Below are 20973 nucleotides of genomic sequence, written 5' to 3'. Positions count from 1 at the left end.
GGTTCCACAGTCTAGCAATTGTGAATTGTGCTGCTATGAACATCGATGTAGCAGTATCCCTGTAGTACGCTCTTTTAAGGTCTTCAGGGAAAAGTCCAAGAAGGGCAATAGCTGGGTCAAATGGTGGTTCCATTCCCAGCTTTCCCAGGAATCTCCATACTGCTTTCCAGATTGGCCGCACCAGTTTGCAGTCCCACCAGCAATGTACAAGAGTACCCTTTTCCCCACATCCTCTCCAGCACTTGTTGTTGTTTAACTTCATAGTGGCTGCCAATCTTACTGGAGTGAGATGGTATCTTAGGGTGGTTTTGATTTGCATTTCTCTGACTGCTAGAGATGGTGAGCATTTTTTCATGTACTTGTTGATTGATTGTATGTCCTCCTCTGAGAAGTGTCTGTTCAGGTCTTTGGCCCATTTGTTGATTGGGTTATTTGTTTTCTTATTGTTTAATTTTTTGAGTTCTTTGTATACTCTGGATATTAGGGCTCTATCTGAAGTGTGAGGAGTAAAAATTTGTTCCCATGATGTAGGCTCCCTATTTACCTCTTTTATTGTTTCTCTTGCTGAGAGAAAACTTTTCAGTTTAAATAAATCCCATTTGTTGATTTTTGTTATCAACTTTTGTGCTATGGGTGTCCTATTAAGGAATTTGGAGCCCGACCCTACAATATGTAGATCGGAGCCAACTTTTTCTTCTATCAGACGCAGAGTCTCTGATTTGATATCTAGCTCCTTGATCCACTTTGAGTTAACTTTTGTGCATGGCGAGAGGAGGGGATTCAGTTTCATTTTGTTGCATATGGATTTCCAGTTTTCCCAGCACCATTTGTTGAAGATGCTATCCTCCCTCCATTGCATGCTTTTAGCTCCTTTATCAAATATAAGATAGTTATAGCTTTGTGGATTAGTCTCTGTGTCCTCTATTCTGTACCATTGGTCCACCTTCCTGTTTTGGTACCAGTACCATGCTGTTTTTGTTACTATTGCTCTGTAATATAGTTTTAAGTCTGGTATCGCTATACCGCCTGATTCGCACTTCCTACTTAGAATTGCTTTTGCTATTCTGGGTCTTTTATTTTTCCATATGAATTTCATGATTGCTTTATCCATTTCTACAAGAAATGCCGTTGGGATTTTGATTGGCATTGCATTAAACCTATAGAGAACTTTTGGTAATATCGCCATTTTGATGATGTTAGTTCTGCCTATCCATGAACAGGGTATATTTTTCCATCTTCTAAGATCTTCTTCTACTTCTCTTTTTAGGGTTTTGTAGTTTTCATTATATAAATCTTTCACCTCTTTTGTTAGGTTGATTCCCAAGTATTTAATTTTTTTTGAGGATATTGTGAATGGAGTGTTTTTCCTCATTTCCGTTTCAGAAGTTTTGTCGCTGATATACAGAAATGCCTTTGATTTATGCGTGTTGATTTTATATCCTGCCACTTTGCTGAATTCATTTATTAGTTCTAGTAGTTTTTTTGTAGACCCTTTTGGGTCTTCTAGGTATAGAATCATGTCATCTGCAAATAGTGATAATTTAAGTTCTTCCTTTCCTATTTTTATGCCTTTAATTTCTTTCGTCTGTCTAATTGCTCTGGCCAGTGTTTCGAGAACTATATTGAATAGAAGTGGTGATAGAGGGCATCCCTGTCTTGTTCCAGATTTTAGGGGGAATGCCTTCAATTTTTCTCCATTGAGAATGATGCTAGCCTGAGGCTTAGCATAGATAGCTTTTACAATGTCGAGGTAAGTTCCTGTTATCCCTAGTTTTTCTAATGTTTTGAACATAAAGGGATGCTGTACTTTGTCGAATGCTTTTTCTGCATCTATTGAGATGATCATATGGTTCTTATTTTTAAGTCTATTGATGTGGTGAATAACATTTATTGAAAAATCCTTTGTTAACCTTATTGGTTTACCCCTGAATGTAATCTGCCTCCTTTCTCTTGTAGCTTTTAGTATTTTCTCTTTGTTCTGTATATTGGATATCTTCATAACAATGTGTCTTGGCGTTGGTCTACTGTGATTTTGTGTGCTCGGTGTCCTGTATGCATCTACAATTTGTATATCTGTTTCCTTTTTTATTTCTGGAAAGTTTTCTGTAATTATTTCTTTCAGCAGGTTACTCATTCCCTTGGTTTGAATCTCTGTACCTTCTTCTATCCCGATGACTCATAGGTTTGGTTTCTTTATGTTATCCCATATCTCTTGGATGTTTTTCTGCCGCAGTCTGGCTGGGCACAAAATCACGAGCCACTCAAGCAGGAACAAAGTTTATTTTTTGAAACTGCCGCCAATGTCCGGTACTGCCCGGGAAGATTTTTTCCACCCACGCCGTCTCCTCCCGGACCCAGAGAGAGCTCCTCCCCCGGAACTCCCTCCTACTGTACTTCCCCAACCAATGGGAACTCTCCAGGCGTCCGTAGCCGGCCTAGGTGAACAGCAGGAGTCCAATATCCATATGAATGCAAATCTTAACATAATCATATCATCTCAATGGCTAGCTGGCGTCACCTTTCGACCAAAAATGTCATGCATCATATACTTGGCTCTTAGCATCTCCCCCCTTCTGTTTAAGTAACAAGCAATCTGGCTAGGGACCGTGCCTGTTAGGTTTGTCCAATTCAACATATGGTTCTTACCCGTCATCGGAAAACTGACTTTTAGGCGTCAGCCTCCTGTCTTAGGTTGATACCACTGCAATTGGATCATACCCGTCACTGACTACCGGTCCAGCATATAGCCATACTTGTGGATAGGCCTATGTACCAGTGGGGGGGTGAGGTTCTTTGCCTCACCTCTGTTGGCCCCCAAATTTGGCCTTGGTGCCGGTGGGGGGGTGAGGTTCTTTACCTCACCTCTGTTGGCCCCCAAAATTAGACCATCACTAGTAGAAGGGAGGAGGATACAGAAATGTCATGACACCAAGTCAATTAATGGCTCCTAGGAAAAATTACATCACTGGTGACACATCAGCAAAGACACGCTAGCACTACCATAATTCGCTGCATCAACAAGTAGATCACAAAGCATACAAGTGATACATAGTCCAGGCAAGTTCTGTAAGCAGTTCAAAGCAGAGGAATCTATCAATATGTCCATATCCTTCCAAAATAAATCGACTCATTGATTGAGCATTACTTGTTGAGTTATAAATCATTGATGTATCAGCTTACACGGTTTGTTGTGATAACTCTCGAAGAAGTTGTAGTTTGGTTTTATCTTTGTCTTCACCGGCACTGGGATGAAAATAGGAATTTTGACAATGATGCTAAAAAAAAATATGTAACATTTCAACAGGTACTAAGAAAACAATATTTAGAACAATTTACATTATCCTGAACAGAATTATTAAATATAATGAAAAGGAAAGGTGAAAGTAAACAAACAGATTTGTTAACCTTCTATTTGTTCATATATTAGAACAATCCTCAACAGCTGTTTACCCAAATTAAATTAAACTATTAAAATCACGTGAATAAAAAAAAAAAAAAAATTTTGGATCCATGTGCATGAGCGCCCCTCATATGTGATATATGGACACACGCACATACAGACATACAACACAAAACAGAAGTGTGCACACGTAACATATAACACATAAGACAATAGTAAAGGCCTTGTAGCTTTACCTAGGTGAAATCTCCATTGCAATGTTCAAAAACTCCACAGTCAAAATATAAAACTGATCAGAAAAGACATTAACCTAGGTCTGTATGAGCTCAAAAATAAAATAGAACTTTATGATGTGGGAAAAAGCAATAATAAAATAGATATTGAAAAAAAAAAACATCCTGGTTAATCACTGTCACAGATGTAAGAATAGCCAAGCTGGAGATCTGGATATCAGCTCTTATGGATTTGAGTGGAATCATCTTCCTTTTGGTCTGTAGGAACTGTTTTAGTTAGTCTCTCTGGAATCCAAATCGGCTGCTGTTCTTCCTGTGGAAAAACACAAACAGAACCCCGACTCCAGACTATCACTGGGTCAGGACCTTTCCATTGTCCTGTTAGAATATCTTTCCAAAGTACCTTAGGCTTATGTACATTTTTTGGATACAAATGTCTTTCCGCAGCACTAAGCCCTGATGAATCCAAATTTAAAAAGTTTAGAGTAAAAAGGGTTATTTTAAGTTTATCTTTGGGGGATATATACCCCTTTCCAATTCCCTCCTTTTGTTTTAATAAGTACATTTTAATAGTTTGATGAGCTCTTTCAACTATGCCTTGTCCTTGTGGATTGTATGGAATTCCTGTTATGTGAGTAATGCCAAATGATGAGCAAAATTGTTTAAAAGAGGTAGAAGTATAACCAGGACCATTATCCGTTTTTAACTGTTTTGGAACGCCCATAGTGGCAAAATTTTGTAAGCAATGAGCTATAACATCTTTAGTTTTTTCTCCAGCATGAAGGGAGCCCATCAGAAATCCGGAAGAAGTATCAACTGTAACATGTAAATATTTTAATTTTCCAAATTGTGGCAAGTGTGTGACGTCCATCTGCCAAATATGGTTAGGTATCAGTCCTCTAGGATTGACTCCAAGAATAACTTGTGGTAAAAATGTCACACAGGGCTGGGGATGTGTCTCAAGTGGTAGCGCACTCACCTGGCATGCGTGCGGCCTGGGTTCGACCCTCAGCACCACATACAAAGATGTGGTGTCCGCCAAAAACTTAAAAATAAATATTAAAATTCTTTCTCCTCTCTCTCTCTCTCTCTCTTTAAAAAAATAAAAATAAAAAAGGTCACACAATTTTGACATTGTTTTATTATATGTCTAGCTTGTTCCTTAGTTATTTTAAAACACTTTTGTAAAGTATAAGCATTGACACGGAATCTTTTATGAAAATTTATAGCTTCTTCTATTGTGGAGAAAATATGTATGTCATGTGTAGTTTTATCTGCTAAATCATAGCCCAAACTAAGGGCTCCAGGCAATCCTGTATGTGCCCTGATATGTCCTATAAAGAATGGATCTTTTCTGTCCCAGATTAGACTTTGTATAGTGAAAAACAAATAGAAAACAAGAGAGGAAGGGGAAATCCTACCAGCATCTTCAAGGGATACTATAGCATTAACTGTATACTGACTATCAGAAAATAAATTAAATACAGAATCTTTAAACATCACAAAAGCTTGTAATACTGCATTAAGCTCTACCTTTTGAGCTGATTGTTTGGGTACTAAAAATGTAAAAGTTTGATCAGGGGTAGCTACTGCTGCTGTACCATTATTTGACCCATCAGTGAATATATTTGGAGCATTCATGATGGGGGTTCTTTTTGTCATCTTTGGAAAAACTACAGGATGTTTAGACCAAAAAGACAACAAAGGATTAGACGGTAAGTGATTATCAAATGAAACATTAGATTTACACATGATTATTGCCCAAGTATTTAACTCATTAGCTAACTCATCAATTTGATCTATAGTATATGGAGTAATAATTTTATTGGGAGAAATCCCAAACACTCCCTTGGCTGCTTTTATTCCTTTGAGTATTAATTGTCCTACAGCCTCAGGATACCTAGTAAGAATAGTATTAGGAGAATAAGATAAATGTATCCACAATAATGGACCTTCTTGCCAGAATACTCCTGTAGGTATACTTTTTGTTGGCAGGACAATAAATAATAAAGGCAGACTTATATCAATTCTATCCAAATGCATATTTTCCATATATGTTTCAATGGTTTTTAATGCCTTTCTTGCTTCAGGCGTCAACATGCGGGGTGAATTTGGATCTGATGGACCTTTTAGAATATCAAATAAAGGTCCCAACTCTCCTGTTGGTATGCCTAGATAAGGCCTTATCCAATTTATGTCTCCTAATAACTTTTGAAAGTTGTTAAGTGATTTGAGTTGATCTACTCGTATTTGAATTTTGGGTGGACGGACCATGGTTGAGGATAATAAAACCCCTAAATAATTAATTGGAAGATTTAATTGTACTTTATCTATTGCTATCTCTAGATTATAATTTTTTAATAAATTTGTAAGTGTGGCATAACATTCTAGCAATGTGTTTTTATCTTTATGTGCCAATAACACATCATCCATATAGTGAAATATTTGTAGTTCAGGATTTTGATTTCTAAGTGGCTGGATTGCTTTGTTAACATAAATTTGACACATAGTTGGACTATTAGCCATCCCTTGAGGGAGTACTTTCCATTCATATCTCTGATCAGGACCTTCATGATTTAATGCAGGGATAGTAAATGCAAAATGTGGACTATCCTCGCGATGAATTGGAATTGAAAAAAAACAATCTTTAATATCTATAGCTAAAACATACCAGGTTTTTGGTAAAGCAGACAATTGGGGAATCCCTGATTGAGCAGGTCCCATAATAACCATCTCATTATTAATGGCTCTTAAATCTTGCAATAATCTCCATTTACCAGATTTCTTTTTAATGACAAAAATGGGAGTATTATGGGGAGATACGGAAGGTTGTATATGTCCCTCCGCTAATTGTTGTTTGACCAGGTCATGGGCTATTTGTATCTTTTCTTTAGTCAGGGGCCACTGAGGAACCCACACTGGTCTTTCTGATTTCCAAGTAATTTTGATTGTCTCAGTGGCCCTTTCTGAAAACCCAATCCATGTCTATTTGTTTCTTGATTTATTTGAATTGGTGCTGTCATACCTTGTTCTTGTTCTCTTAATCTTTCTTCTTTCCTAAAGCCTTGTCTAGCCCTAGTAGTGGGCGCATTAGGATTGATGTTATTTGTTAATGTCAAACCTAATTGATCTAGGACATCTCGTCCCCATAAATTTATAGGAAGATGATCCAATACATAGGGCTGTATAGTTCCTTCACATCCTTCAGGATCCTTCCAATCTAATACCATTGCACTTCTATGGGGATTAGTTGCCACTCCTAGGCCTCGAAGCGTTTGAGTGGCTTGTTGTAATGGCCAGTGTTTTGGCCATTCTTGACGAGATATTATGCTAAGGTCTGCACCTGTATGAAGTAGCCCATTAAAGTCATGTCCTTGAATATTTAGTTTTAGCATTGGGCGAGAATCTAGATTTAAAGACAGCATAGCCCAATCTACACCTGTGGAGCCTAATCCCCTAGAACCTCTTTCTACAGTACGACTGGAAAATTTATCATGTAGGCTGGGTATTATTAATAACTGTGCTATTCTATCTCCTGGTGAAATTACTGATATACCTCTTGGAGAACTAGCTATAATTTTTATTTCACCTTCATAATCGGGATCAATTACCCCAGGACTTATCATAAGTCCTTTTAGTGTTGAAGAACTGCGTCCCAATTATAAGCCTACTGTTCCTTGGGGAAGAGGTCCTTTTACTCCTGTGGGAATGATTTGAACTCCCATCTCTGGAGTTAGTACTGCTCTGGCAGAGGCGCAGATGTCCAACCCTGCGCTCCCTCTAGTTTGTCTGATGAGGGATTTAATGGATAATGCGTCCTGGGCACTACCTTGATGGTGTTGCTGGGTTCCTCCACTGCCCCGTATATTTGTGGTTTTGGGCCCCGGAGCATTGGGCCCTCCAGTCCGTTTTTTGGCAATGGAGCCTGATGCCTTTCTCCACGATATCGTGGGTAAACACTTGGTCCTTGTCTGTTTTTTGATAACGGAATACCTTCTATGCTGGTTTGAGAATGGCATTCATTAGCCCAATATTTCCCTCTACGGCATTGTGGGCAAATACCCGGTATTCTATTCCTTTGATACCTAGCCTTGTTAAACCCTCCTCCTATGGGGCAACTCCTTTTAAAATGTCCTGTTTGATCACAATTATAGCATGTTTTTGGCCTGGCATCTAAAGCCTGTTGTACTGCTGCTAAGACTTGCTCTTGTTCATTAATGTCTCTACATAATTTAATATATGTGTTTAAATCTTCATGTTTCCATGGTCTGATGACCTCTCTGCAGCAACGATTTGCTTGGTCATAAGCCAGTTGTTTTATAAATGGCATTGCCTGTTCTGTATTTCCAAATACTCTAGATGCTGTCTGAATAAGCCTATCTACAAATTCAGCATAAGGTTCATTAGCTCCTTGTATTACCTTAGATAATTGTCCTTGTAAATCTCCATGCCCCTGTAAAGTTTTCCATGCCCTAACTGCGTCTGCAGCAATTTGTGCGTATACGCCAGGATCATATTCAATTTGTTGCCGTTGACCCTCATAAGGTCCTTTTCCTAATAACATCTCTAGATTTCTTTGAGGGTAACCGGCTGTTGCATTTCGCCTAGCTGTCTCCATGCAAAATTCCTCATTGGCAACCTTCCATAACAAATATTGTCCTCCATTTAGCACAGATCGACACATGTTAGCCCAATCTGCTGGTGTCATGTCTAAGTTGGTAATGGATTCGACCATGCTCACAGTGAAGGGTGCTTGCGGCCCGTAGGTTGTTACAGCCTCCTTTAATTGCTTCACTGTTTTGAAATCTAAAGCACGGTGAATTCGTTGCCCTCCTGCCTGCTCAAGTACAGGGCATGCTAATCTTTGGGGTCCTGCCTCAGGATTCCGTCCATCAACTACGGGAGTTGAGGGCCGCTCAGCTGTAGATGGAGCTGTTGGTTGAATTACACCCTCTGGTGATAGAACGGGGTTAGTAGCAGCCTCCTGTTGTAATTCCCCGCCTGATGGTTGTTTTCCCTCTAAGCTTTCTTTCTTCAAATCTTCCTCTGTCTGACTAGCTTGAGAGACCTTCTCTTTCGCTTGACCTAACATGTTTTCTACCATAGTCTGGACCTCTAACAATTTACTTAACAGTCTTTCGGTTTGTTTTTTACTTGTTTCTAATCTACTATAAAGGTAACACAACCCAATAAGATAACACAAAACAAAAACGAAACAGAATGAAATAAAAACCGAACAAAGAATAGTTGTATCAATTTTCTCTTTCTCAGGGCCGAACAACTTCAAACCTTGAGCCAACCATTTTTCCCAGTTTGCCTGAGAAAATTCTAGGGATAGGCAGCTTGAAACAAAAACAAGATAAATCAAAACGAGAACACATTGTTTTTTGAAATGGTCACCCATTTTGTTGCCTTCCCTCAGGGGCGAGCAATTTTACTCACCTCCAAGCTTCAGGCGTTCCCTGTGCGGACCGCCAGTTGCCGCAGTCTGGCTGGGCACAAAATCACGAGCCACTCAAGCAGGAACAAAGTTTATTTTTTGAAACTGCCGCCAATGTCCGGTACCGCCCGGGAAGATTTTTTCCACCCACGCCGTCTCCTCCCGGACTCAGAGAGAGCTCCTCCCCCGGAACTCCCTCCTACTGTACTTCCCCAACCAATGGGAACTCTCCAGGAGTCCGTAGCCGGCCTAGGTGAACAGCAGGAGTCCAATATCCATATGAATGCAAATCTTAACATAATCATGTCATCTCAATGGCTAGCTGGCGTCACCTTTCGACCAAAAATGCCATGCATCATATACTTGGCTCTTAGCATTTTTCTCGTGGTTTTTAACCAGCCTTTCTGAGTTGGCTAGGCTCTTTTCAAGATGATATATTTTGTCTTCATTATCTGATGTTCTGGATTCTACTTGCTCCACTCTGTTAGTGATACTCTCAATTGAGTTTTTAATTTGGTTTATCGTTTCCTTCATTTCTAGAATTATTGTTTGTTTTTTTTTTTATAATCTCAATCTCCTGATAAAGATGCTTAACTTCTTCTTTTATCTGTCTATGTAATTCATTTTCAAAGTGTTCTTTCACTGTTTGAATTTGCTGTCTCGTATCTTCTTTAAGGTTCCATTCCATCTGTCTAAGGTATTCCTTGAGTTCTTTATATGACCATTTTTCTGCTGACTCTAGGTCCTCCTGAATATTTAGGCTGTCCTTCATTGTTTGTACTCCTTTTCTTCCTTGCTTTTTTATGCTGCTCATGTTTTTTCTTGTTCTGTTTGACTGCTGAGTTACTGTTTACTCTTATAGATTTATTTGATGCTTGAGAGGAAAGATATTAGAAGGGAAGGGAAGAAGTCACTAAAGAGAATGAGAGTAGGCAGGTAGAATTCAAGGAAGGGGGAATAAGAAAATTGAAAAGAAATGAAAAGACAAAAGAAACAAGAATAACAAAGATTAGATAATAAAGAAAGAAAGGAAAGATGAAAAAAAAATTTTTAACAAAAATAATAGTGATAATAAAAAATGAAAATTAAAATTAAAAAAAAATAATAATAATAAAATAAAAAAAAATTTAAAAAATAGAAACATTGAAAAAAAGTTAAAGAACAACAACAAATAAAAATTGAAAATGAAAGAAAAAGAAGAGAAAAAAAGAAAAAGAAAAAAAAAGAAAAAGAAAAAAAAATGATAATAATAATAATAATACTAATAATAAATGCAGTCCTAGAGTTCTATTAACTTCTCTTCCAGTAGGTGGAGCTGTGCCCACTGGGCCAAGCTTCTCCTCTCAATAGGTGGGAACCATTCACTGTGCAGCTGCTCTTTCTCCTAGACTGGGCGGGTCTCCAATCCTGAGTGTCTAGGGCCTTGTCTTGTGTTTCCTCAAGCCAGGCCGTGCTCACCTGTGGCGCTCACCACAATACTGGCTACACGCCAGGTCTGCTGCTCCTGGGAGCCCTGTTTTCATGAACACCTGGGCTCACTCTCCCTGTTTGCCTCCCTCAGACCCTAAGTTTGTAGAGCTTGGGGCTGAGATCCCCCAGCGAATTTGCTTGCCCTCCTGTAGCCACGCCCCCGGTAGCTGGTGCAAGAGACCTCAGTTGTCAGCACTGGTGGGAGCAGTTGCCGGGAGTTCCGCGCCACGAGTCCCGCGCCACTCCTGATTCCCTCGGTCTGGTTATTGCGTTCACAGGAGAGCTGGGAGTGGCCCTTAAGTTTTCCCTGCTGTGTGGAGAGAGATGACTAGGGGATTACACACCTGTCGTGCTGGTTTCAATGCAGTTATCTCCTCCGCCCGTGACGTCATTTCTCTGCCATGGTGATATCCCATGCAAATGGTTACCGTTTGTTCCCTTTGCCGGGTGACCAATGCAACGGGTGGGTCCTGACTGTCTCTCCCAATCCCCGTTTCAGTCCTGTGGCCACTGCCTATGAAGGCTCGGTTGGCTTTTACCTCTGTAAGTTCCTAAGGGCCGGCCAATTATTTCAGCGGGATCGTTATTGCTGAGTCAAACGAAGCAGGCGAACCGGAGCTTAATTGCTTCTGATTCGGGCTCTGTGTGTGTGTTCTGAGGGGCCCAGCCTGTACACCCCAGATCCACGTCAGCTCAGCATTGCCTAGTGATCCTGAGCAAACAGCATTTAGACAGTTTACGGCTCCCTATGCCCGCGCAGTTGAAGATGTCAGAGACTTGATCTCTCTGCGCCTGCCACCATGTTACATCTCCTCAATGCTATTCATGTTGCCCTTACAGCTTCCTGGTATAAGCAAGTTCTTGGGATTATACAAACTGCTGCTTCTGTTTCCAGTCCAGATTTCTAGAAATGAAACCCTGCCGCCGTCGCCGCCGTCTCTTGGCCGCGCTTGTCTGCGACCGTAGCAGAGCCGCCCTGGCTTCCGCAGCTCTTCAGCCCTGTGCCCGGCCCCAGGGGCCCAAGCGGCTGCCGCCGTGGCTCTCCGTCCCCCTCCTCCGGAGCACGGGTCCCCTGGCAGGGGGGTGCAGAACGACCCCAGAGCAGGCTCTGCCCGAAGGTGCAGCGGCGAACAGGCCACTGAGACGCTCGAGGCTGCAGTCCAGCCTTCGGAGGACAGGGCTTGGCATGCAGCCCAGCTCCAACCTCTAGGTGCGGCTGCCGGACAGTGTATACAGAGCCATCAAGACAGCAAGCAGAAAGCAAATGGCGGCTCCCGTGGAGTGGATTTTCGGCACAGAAACCACAGCCCCGCCAACAAACCCAATCCACAAACTCTCCCTGTATAAAAAATATTCAAAAAGAAAAAAAAAAAGAAAAAAAAAGGCGGGGCGCACTGAGCTTTCTTTGCCTCGGGTACTTACAATCCACTGCTAATTACACATTCAGCTTCTCCGCCCGGAGCGAAGCGAAAGAGGAAGCAGATGGGAGCAAATCACCCGCGGCTCTGAGCAGCCAAGCGTCTCTTTTTCGATTTCTTTGTTCTTCCTGCTCCTTGGCAAAGTGGTCTGCTACAGATTAACGGTGAAAGGAGCTCTAACAGACTGTGCGAAATCTCTATTAAAGCCGCTGCTTTGAGCACCACGCTCAGCACTTCAGCAACCCCCGTACGCAGCGGCCATCTTCGGCTAGATGCTTTTAGCTACGCCCATCACTGGTGATGATGAGGGAAGAGATGGATAGCAAGTAGGGGAAAGCACACCTGCATTGGCCTCATTCTGGGTTGTTTTGAGTGGGACAAGAGAGAGGAGTCACATTTATATTAATGTCAGCCTTAGTTACTTGTAATGATACCTACGGTCAAAGGATTTATAAATGAAACTATTGGTAAAGTATTCTGCCCATGGTGAATTTTCCAGAAAGGTTAGTTTATTTCCTTTGATCCTATGAGGTTTTGGCTCATTGGAGCTAAGAAATAGCTGTATTGACATTTTTAGTTTTGTAGTGCTTGAGAAAAAGCACACAGATAAGCTAAGTGGCTTGGGTGTGAATTTTCTTATTTTGTCAGGGGCTTTCTGATTATTGACCTTTTGTCTACTTGTAGATACTATCTCCAGAGCTTGAGGCATACTTGCACATACCATGTTTTCCTAACAGGGAGAACTTCAACCCACTTCATTGCGATAGCTGCTTGACATATTTTGGCAGGGATTTAAAAATCAAAGGTTTTGAAAGGGAGCAGCCATAGTAAAAGTAATTTTACAGATAAGGTTTTCAAACCTAGAGACTGTTTAAATAGGCAAGATGGTACAGACTATGCTGAAGTCTGAAAAGTGTGCAAAGGCCAGATTTTGGTGTAGTCTAGAGAAATGAACTTTGCAAGGAAGTAAGGAACAGATAACCATGAGGAGAAATCTGTTTTGATGGACTTTTCATTCTTGGCATCGGACCAGGTATGCATCAAGAAGAAAAAAAACTGTAGTTGAAAGGGATACCCTGTACTGTTAACCTTATTCTTCTCTGTTAAATACAAGGACAAAGCTTTCAGGTGTTTACCTAGATAGTTTATGGTTTTTCCAAATTGGTCTTTGTTTTTACTTGAAGTGCAAATATGTGAGGCAGATGTTAGAACAAGTGACATAATGTTTACATTAAGTTGCCTGTTTTGTTTTCATAGCCTTAAATTGGAATGTGAGAAACTGGCAAGTGAAAAAACAGAAATGCAGAGGCACTATGTGATGGTAGGTATCAAAAATTGGACTTTTTTTCTTTTCATATAATTATCATTAAGTATATATTCTTAGCATTATAAAAGCATGAGTTAATGAAATACCGGGTTCTTTTTTTTTTCTTTACAGTATTATGAAATGTCGTATGGACTAAACATTGAAATGCATAAGCAGGTAAGCTTTAATTGAATCTCAAGCCGAAATGAGAAATTTCTTCATGATTTTGTAACACTGACTTTGTCCTCAGCCCTGGGGTTGTTGGGTGGGCGTTTGTGTGTCATTTTTTCTTTCCTCTTAGTGTCCTGTATCTTCCTGCGAATTGGTAATGGTAGTATTCTGCAGCAAGGATTGCTTCTTGACAATTACCTTGATTTTAAATGACAATTACCTTGATTTTAAAGGTGGGAGGTGCTTTGGAAATGTAAAGTAGCCTGTTTACAGACAGATAGGAACTGAGACTTCAGAGTTTCCTGGGGTTTCTCTCACAGAATTGCTGAAATTTCAAGTAGTGTTTGTACTGTTTGGGAAGAAAGTGTGGACCTGTGTGGGGAAGAAGAATGGTTAGGAGGTTTTCTTAATCAGATTTAACAAGGTATATGACTAACTGGAGTACTCCTTATGCTTTGGGGTTACACAGAGTGACCCTGAGGATTGGTGACTTATCAGCAGACATCTCTTTGAGAAATTCCTCAGTTGATGCAGGTTTGGAAGTGAAAAAAGCATCCTTTTATGGCCACAGCCTATGTTGAGAGTTACTTCAGTCCTAGTGGTTTTAAAAGCATGAAAAGATTAGTGACTGGAAAGCTCTAGCTATGACTATGAGTTTGCAAGTTCCCATAAAATTCACACTTATGGCTACTATAATGGTGTATAAAAAGAGTATTGAGCTGGAACAAGGCACTAAGGACCTCATAAGAGAAGAAAAGCTAAATGATTGCTCAGCCCAAAGGACTCTCAATTGAGTAGTCATTGTCTGCCAAAGAAAGCATTAATGGCAGGGTGTAAGTATTCTGGAGATATGCTGACATTCACTTTTTCATCAAGACGCTGGTACAATAAGTCTTTTAGAAATCAATTGCCTCTTAAAAAATTATCATCAGATGAAGTTGCACAGTTGGACACATTTCAGAGTGCAACAATACAATTCTTACTTGATGTATATGTGCCATTTCATCTCAAACCCTTGTTTCATTAAATTAAAGAGCATGGCTGACCGGCTGGGGCACAGTAGAGAAATTGATTAGTTCAGCCTTCAGATCTTCCTTATATTCAAAGACTTTCATTAAGCAAGTGTGTTTCAGAGTTGAATTCTGCTTTTGTAACTGTGCTCTTTGATTTTTAATTCATCATAGATTTCATAATGTTAAGTTATCATGTACATTAGATCTATTTTCAGATATGTGTTTGGAAAGTGATAGTTCAGGGCCTCTCATTAGTAATGTAATTGGGCTTTTAAAATAGTGCTGATTTTACTCTGATTTGCAAAGTTAGTAGCCTAGCTTGTATTGGGATTGTGCCTTTGTTTTTGTATTGTTTCAGTGGCTAGTGCCTTATTGAGACAATTATGCCTTGTTGATAGTAAATAAACCAGAAGATCTATGGCTCATGTCTATGGTCATTTAAATTAATTATGCAGATAAACCTTGCCTATGCATCCTAATTTGCTACTTCAACCTCCAGTACTAGGACATGATACTTTACCACTGAGCTATATCCCCAGCCCTGTTTATATTTGTTTTCATTTAAGTTGCTAAGGCAGGCCTTGAACTTGTGATCTTCCTGCCTCAGTTTGCTGGGATTACAGGTGTGTGCTACTATGCCCAGCTACTTTTTTTTTTTTTAAGATGTCCTCAAGGGTACATTTTTTAAGGGCAGGGTCGGGGGGTACAGATATTCTTTAAGTGTAAGAGGAAACTTGAGTTTTTGTTTTTTTTTAAACCCATAAACTTGAAGGATTTAATAACCTCATCGACTCTTTTACAAGGGAACACCACCCCTGTGTGATGTTGTATGCTGGTGCTGGGTTTATTGGGAAAGATAAAAGAGGTGTAATTCTTGTGGGTTCCTTAGGTTACATGACAGGGTGACCTTTTTGTCATGTTAGGGGGAAGGGGGAGAGAGAGTGTCAGAAACCCCATGGTGTGAAAATAGTTTTCTAGTGAGTTTCTGTACTGTGTTGGGCATTTATGAGTATGTATTGTCCATCTATGAGAATGTGTGCATTAATAATATGCTGTGTATAACTGGCTCAGTAATTTGAAAAATGTGAAATGCTGAGAGAGACCATGTTCTTCATAGTAGGGTATTAAGCCCCCTGAAATTTAGTTTATACTGTAAATGCTGACAGACCCTTAACTAGAGTGGTGTGGAAAGTAATGCTATAATTCAGTTTAAAGTGGTCTTACATTTGAAAAACATCCTTCTGACTGTCACACATTAATAATAAGTTCTGAGGAGGCATTTGGTGCAGCTAGTAATCATAATTCTTATTAAAACTGGTGACGTCTGGCCCCCAGGGTGCAGCCAGGCTCAAATTGATGCTTTTCGCCGCCTGATCACCAGCATGGCCTAAGTGCTCATTATATTGTAGAGAGGGCCTTTGGAGCTCTCATTAGATTTGACAGGAATTCTCTCTAGGGGGAAACTGGGCATTAGCAAAGACTCCTGACAGGCTGAAATTATTCCTGCTTTATGGCTTATAACCAAATGCTAGCAAGGCATCATCAGGGGATACAAAAAATTGTCATTTCTGACAACATCTTTGTTACTGGGGGAAAAAAAATGCAGTGATGGGGAAACTTTCCATGTAGAGAGCTTTAATGCCGTTAAGATTTGTCTGCAGTGTGACGACTGCTCTGCCTTCCTACCTTTCAACGGGCTTGTCGGAAGGAGTAAGTTTTAGAGTTCAATGTCAAATCTCACTACCAGCTTCTCCGGCTGGAAGTTTTAAAGTGGAAGCACGGGCCAAATCAAGAGTGGTATAATTGTGGTTTCCTTACTTGGTGTGGTGCTCCCAGTCTGTTTGTGTCGTGTCAACACTTCCTGATAAGGCTTCCTCTTACTTTCTCTGCTCCCATTTTTGGTTCCTTACTGAAAAGGCAGCAGAGCCAGCATGGGAATAGATACTTGAGTCTTTTATTGTAGCATTAAGACAATTTTTTCCTCCTTAGAGCTTTTTAATAGGTCCCTGTCTGTCCATTTCTAAACATGTAGATGTTGGATTTTAGCTTTTTTGTTTGTTTGTTTGGTGGTGCTGGGGATTTTATCCAGGGCCTCACGCTAGGCAAGCACACATCCCCAGCTCAGCTCTTATCTATTTCTAAACAAAAGAGAGGTGGAGACTTGAAAATTTGAAGGAATTCTGAGATCATCAGAGTATTATAAGTACATTGAAAAATAGGAAGCCCGTGTAAGTCTGGTTGTTTTCAAGGGCAATGCCGCAGTGTGTATGACAGCCTGATCTTTGATTTTCTTTGTTCCATGTCTTGGTATTATCTTGTTTGATATTTTGGGGAACAAAATGTACTGTAAATTTCATACATAATCCTTATTTATCCCAATAGTGTATATTTTTTGTGTGCTGATAAAGCCAGGTTATGAATTGTCACTAGTGACATCAGTTTTACAGATTTTAATAGTGATTTGGTCTCATGACCTCCATAGGCATCCCTTAAAGTAGTTTGTATAGGTATTTTGTTTTGCCTGAAGCTGTGAGCACATGTTCATGACTGGGGCTTGCTTAAGGCCCAGCATCTGCTGAAGCTTTAGCTGGGGTTGCCTGGTTTTAGGTAACTAGTGCTGTTCCCTCCCCACCCTCACCCCCACCCCAGGTGCCCTTGGGAAGATGAGGCCAGTAATAGAATTGCCATTGGACCTGTGTGTTGTGACCCACATCTACCTCTTTTTGTGCTGATTAGTTTCACTTTGTTTTTGGTGTTGGGCGTTAATTGGGGATTGAACCCCTGGGTGCTTTACCACTGAGATTTTTATGTTGAGATAGTGCCTTGTTATGTTGCTGAGGCTGACCTCAAATTTGTGATTCTCCTCCCAAGTCTCTGGATTACAAGCATGAACTACTGTGCCCAGCTTCAACTTCATGATTTACAGGACATATCAGGGATGGGCATATGTTCTAAAAGTTAGGAAAACCAGCAGTGCTAGTTTTCTATGATTTCAGATCTGTGGGTGTCACAAACCATGGTATGTAGAAAGTTGTATCTGACTCAATAATACTGTCTTCTGGTTAAAATACGTTTAAGAACAGAAGAACCAATACATTTCTGAGTGAATCAGAACTTCAATGTGTGCTGTAAAATTTCTCTTAGAAAAATAATTGCTTTTTAGTGAGGTTTTTTTTTTTTTGAAAGTATTTCTGTGGGATTATGTAAGGGATTCCCCTGAGGGTTAATTTCTCAATGTAGCATTTACTGTTTCTTCTAAGTTTTACTTTCTTTTATGTTTGTATGGAGGGCGAGGGTACTGTGGTAGAACCCAGGCGTGTTCTACCTTCCAGCTATATTCTCTGTCTTTTTTATTTTGAGACAGAGTCTTGCTAAATTGCTGAGGCTGGTCTTTTTATTTGTAATCCTGGCTCAGCCTCCAGAGTAAATGGGATTATAGTCATGTGTCACTGTGCCAATTACTGCCCTGTCTCCCACCCACCCCACTATGGATTGAACTCAGGGTACCCCCAGCCCTGTTTTGTATCTTATTTAGAGACAGGGTCTCACTGAGTTACTTAGCACCTTGCTTTTGCTGAAGCTGGCTTTGAACTCGCAATCTTTCTGCCTCAGCCTCCCAAGCAGCTGGAATTACAGGCGTGCCTGGCCCTGTTTTTTAATCAGTTTTAATTTCAGTTTCTCACTTTGAGGTGTTTTGTTTTGTTTTGTTTGGTGCTGGGGATGGAACCACCCAGGCCTCCTTGCACATACCAGCTGTACATTCTGCCTTAAACTTCACCCCAGCCCTGTGATCTACCGCCCCCAGTCAAAATCTCAGACTAGCTGAAGTATAACCACTTAGAATTAAGCTCCACCGGGTGTTAAGCACCTTGTAATATGAAGAGGGTAACTGTCATCAAGATTAGAATGATCCCAACTTCATTTTCATTAGCTAGGCCTGTCCTTTACAAGCATAAGTTCAAAGAGAGAAATCTCTCAGTGTATTTAAAGCCTAGCGGAGTCCTAAGATTAGCCTGTCCAGTCCCCCACCCCTACCCGGCGTTTTTTTTTTTTTTTTTTAAATCAAGCAGGGCCAATTTCTCACTACTTAACAGCTACCTCCCCAGCCCCTTCAGTAGCAGGCTGATTGTTGGTTTCTGCCCAGGGCCTCTGCTCTGGGGTAAGGAGACTGAAGCCTCATACATGCAGTTTAAGGAGACATCAGAAAATATAGTAATCATGATTAATTTTGCATATACTTTTTTTTAAATATGATATTAGTCATGGAACCTAGGAGCATTCTGCCTCTAAGCAACGGCTCTAGCCCTTGTTTTTAAATTTTATTTTGAGACAGTGGCTTGCTAAGTTTTCCAGGCTGGCCTTGAACTTGGTGGTGATCCTCCTGCCTCAGCCTCCTGAGTAGTTGAGATTACAGGTGGTTTAGTAATATTTTCTTCCTTGTTCCCTTTCTCATTTCTTGTCTTCCTCCCCTCATACCCTTCCCCGCTCCATTCCTCTGAGGATGGAACTCAGGGCCTCATGCATTTTAGGCAAGTACCGAGATAAATCCTAGCCCAGTAATAGTTTCGGCACAGGTACAATTTTGGGGGGGTGGGTACATACTGGGGATTGAACCCAGGACCTTACACATGCGAGGCAAGCATTCTAGCTACCACTGAGATTCACTCTAAGTCTGATAAAATATTTTAAAAATTCAAAATGAATACCCCCCAAATCCACACAGAACAAAATATCAGAATTTCCTCTAAGGATGGGAATGAGCAATGTCAAGGTCAGATTAAGGTGATGCACGGGAGGCAGAGCTGGGCCAGTGTGGGGGTCAGAACCTCCCCCTCTTCCTGCTGGGAGTGGCTGTGACCTGTAGGATCTGCCTTGGTTCTGTTTCTTTCACTAAGATTATTTAATTAGGAACTAGACATGTCACTAGATTCCAGGGCTTCAGGTTCCCTTTTTGTAAATGAGGGAGTTATAGACTGAAGTCTGTTGGCCTCACATGGCAGGAATCATCCCAGCACACTCCACAGAACCAGCACTGTGGAATTTGAGGAGAGTCCTTTGCCAGAGGGCTTAAGATGTTCTTCCAAATAATGTTTATTAAAAAAAGCAGAAAGGAAATCTGTTTCTTTAGTAAATATTTAAATAAACCATCATGAGTGGTAGTTAAATTAAAGATATATTACTGGCTCATGGGGCCATTTTATGCATCCGGAGAGCAGAATTTTTGCTCTTGGTTGCTCAACCTCTGTGCTCTCCAGCAGCAGAATGACCAGGAGGGAACTGAGAAACTTGGCCCTTCACTTTGACCAACTCAGTTCCCCATCCCCACCATTGCTTACTGTTGCCTCAGATTTTCTTTTAGATTGAAATTCTTACAGCTAGTATCTTTATTGTGGAGTATTTAGAATAGCACTTTTTAATTCAATTTTAGATAGCTTTTTTTGTCAGTTGGCTTATTCAACAAGATCAGGCGTTTATACTTTCAGAATAGCTCTCACTAATGATATTGGAGATTTCTTCAGTAAAATGTATACCATAGGATGGTTCTGTGGGGGAGAAACATGAGGCACTAGGATTACAGGCGTGTGCCATCTTGCCGGGTTCCAACTTGATGTTTTAAGTAGTTATTGTGTATAGGTAGGAGGTAGGTGTGTACAGGTAGTGATTGATGCATGGTTTCATCTGGAAAATGAAATAATTTACACTGAAATTTTAACATATTATGATATTCAAGTATTGCCATTCACTTAATTTAATAAAAAAGGTCTCAAATAATTGTTTGCAAAAATAAAATGTTTTCAAAATTGCCCAGTTGGTTGACTGTCCAGTCACTATAATGTTTTTTGAAATGTTGAAATATATGGTTTTATCAAATAATATGTGATTTAACACAATTACATATTTCATTATTTAACATTAATCTTTTTGGTGAGGAAGATCTAACCCAGGGCCTCACATACTTGCTAGGAAGTGCTGTACCTCTGAGCTAAGTCCCCTGCCCTTCTATTTTTGGTACTATACTGGGGATTAAACATAGGAGTGTGCTGTACTACTAAGCTACATTCCCCAGTCCTTTTTTTTTTTTTTGGTGCTGGAGATCAAACCCAGGGCCTTATGCATGCAAGGTAAGCACTCTCTACCAACTAAGCTGTATCCCCAGCCCCTCCCAGTCCTTTTTTTTTTTTTTTAACTTTTTATTTTGAGACAGTGCCCAGGCTGTCTTTCCTCAATTTGACACTTTGCCTTAGCCTCCCAATTTGCTGGGATCATAGGTGTGCACTGTTGTGCCTGTCATAAGGTTTAAATTTTTAATAATTCCATTTACCTGCTTTGAATCATAACAAACATAATTGTTTACTCCCTTCCCCTTCACGCTTACATAGTGGGTATAAAAAGCAAATTTCTCCTTTTATTTTTTATAAGGAAATTTTATTTTTTTAATTTTTTATTGTGCTGGAGATCAAACCCAGGGCGTTGGTGTGCTGTACAAGCATTCTACCACTGAGTTACATCTCAGCCCTACTT

General features: G+C 40.3%; 1 protein-coding gene across 6 annotated transcripts in view; it reads left to right on the top strand.

Annotated features, from left to right (window-relative positions):
- LOC114081183 (uncharacterized) overlaps positions 1-20973 on the top strand; it is a 220761-nt gene that overhangs the window by 2793 nt on the left and 196995 nt on the right. For all 6 annotated transcript variants that reach the window (XR_011704068.1, XR_011704070.1, XR_011704069.1 and 3 more), the window contains exons 3-4: positions 13219-13282; positions 13400-13444. Coding sequence is in view for 3 of the 6 variants with exons in the window: in XM_071600482.1 (XP_071456583.1) it covers positions 13219-13282; positions 13400-13444 (109 nt within the window). In the remaining 3 variants the exon portion in view is untranslated. The remainder of the gene's footprint in view (positions 1-13218; positions 13283-13399; positions 13445-20973) is intronic.

Source organism: Marmota flaviventris, chromosome 13 (assembly GCF_047511675.1).
Source record: "Marmota flaviventris isolate mMarFla1 chromosome 13, mMarFla1.hap1, whole genome shotgun sequence".
In the NCBI taxonomy this organism is placed as follows: Eukaryota; Metazoa; Chordata; class Mammalia; order Rodentia; family Sciuridae; genus Marmota; species Marmota flaviventris.
Note: the sequence above shows the minus strand (reverse complement) of the source record. Positions and strands in the feature narration are given on the sequence as shown.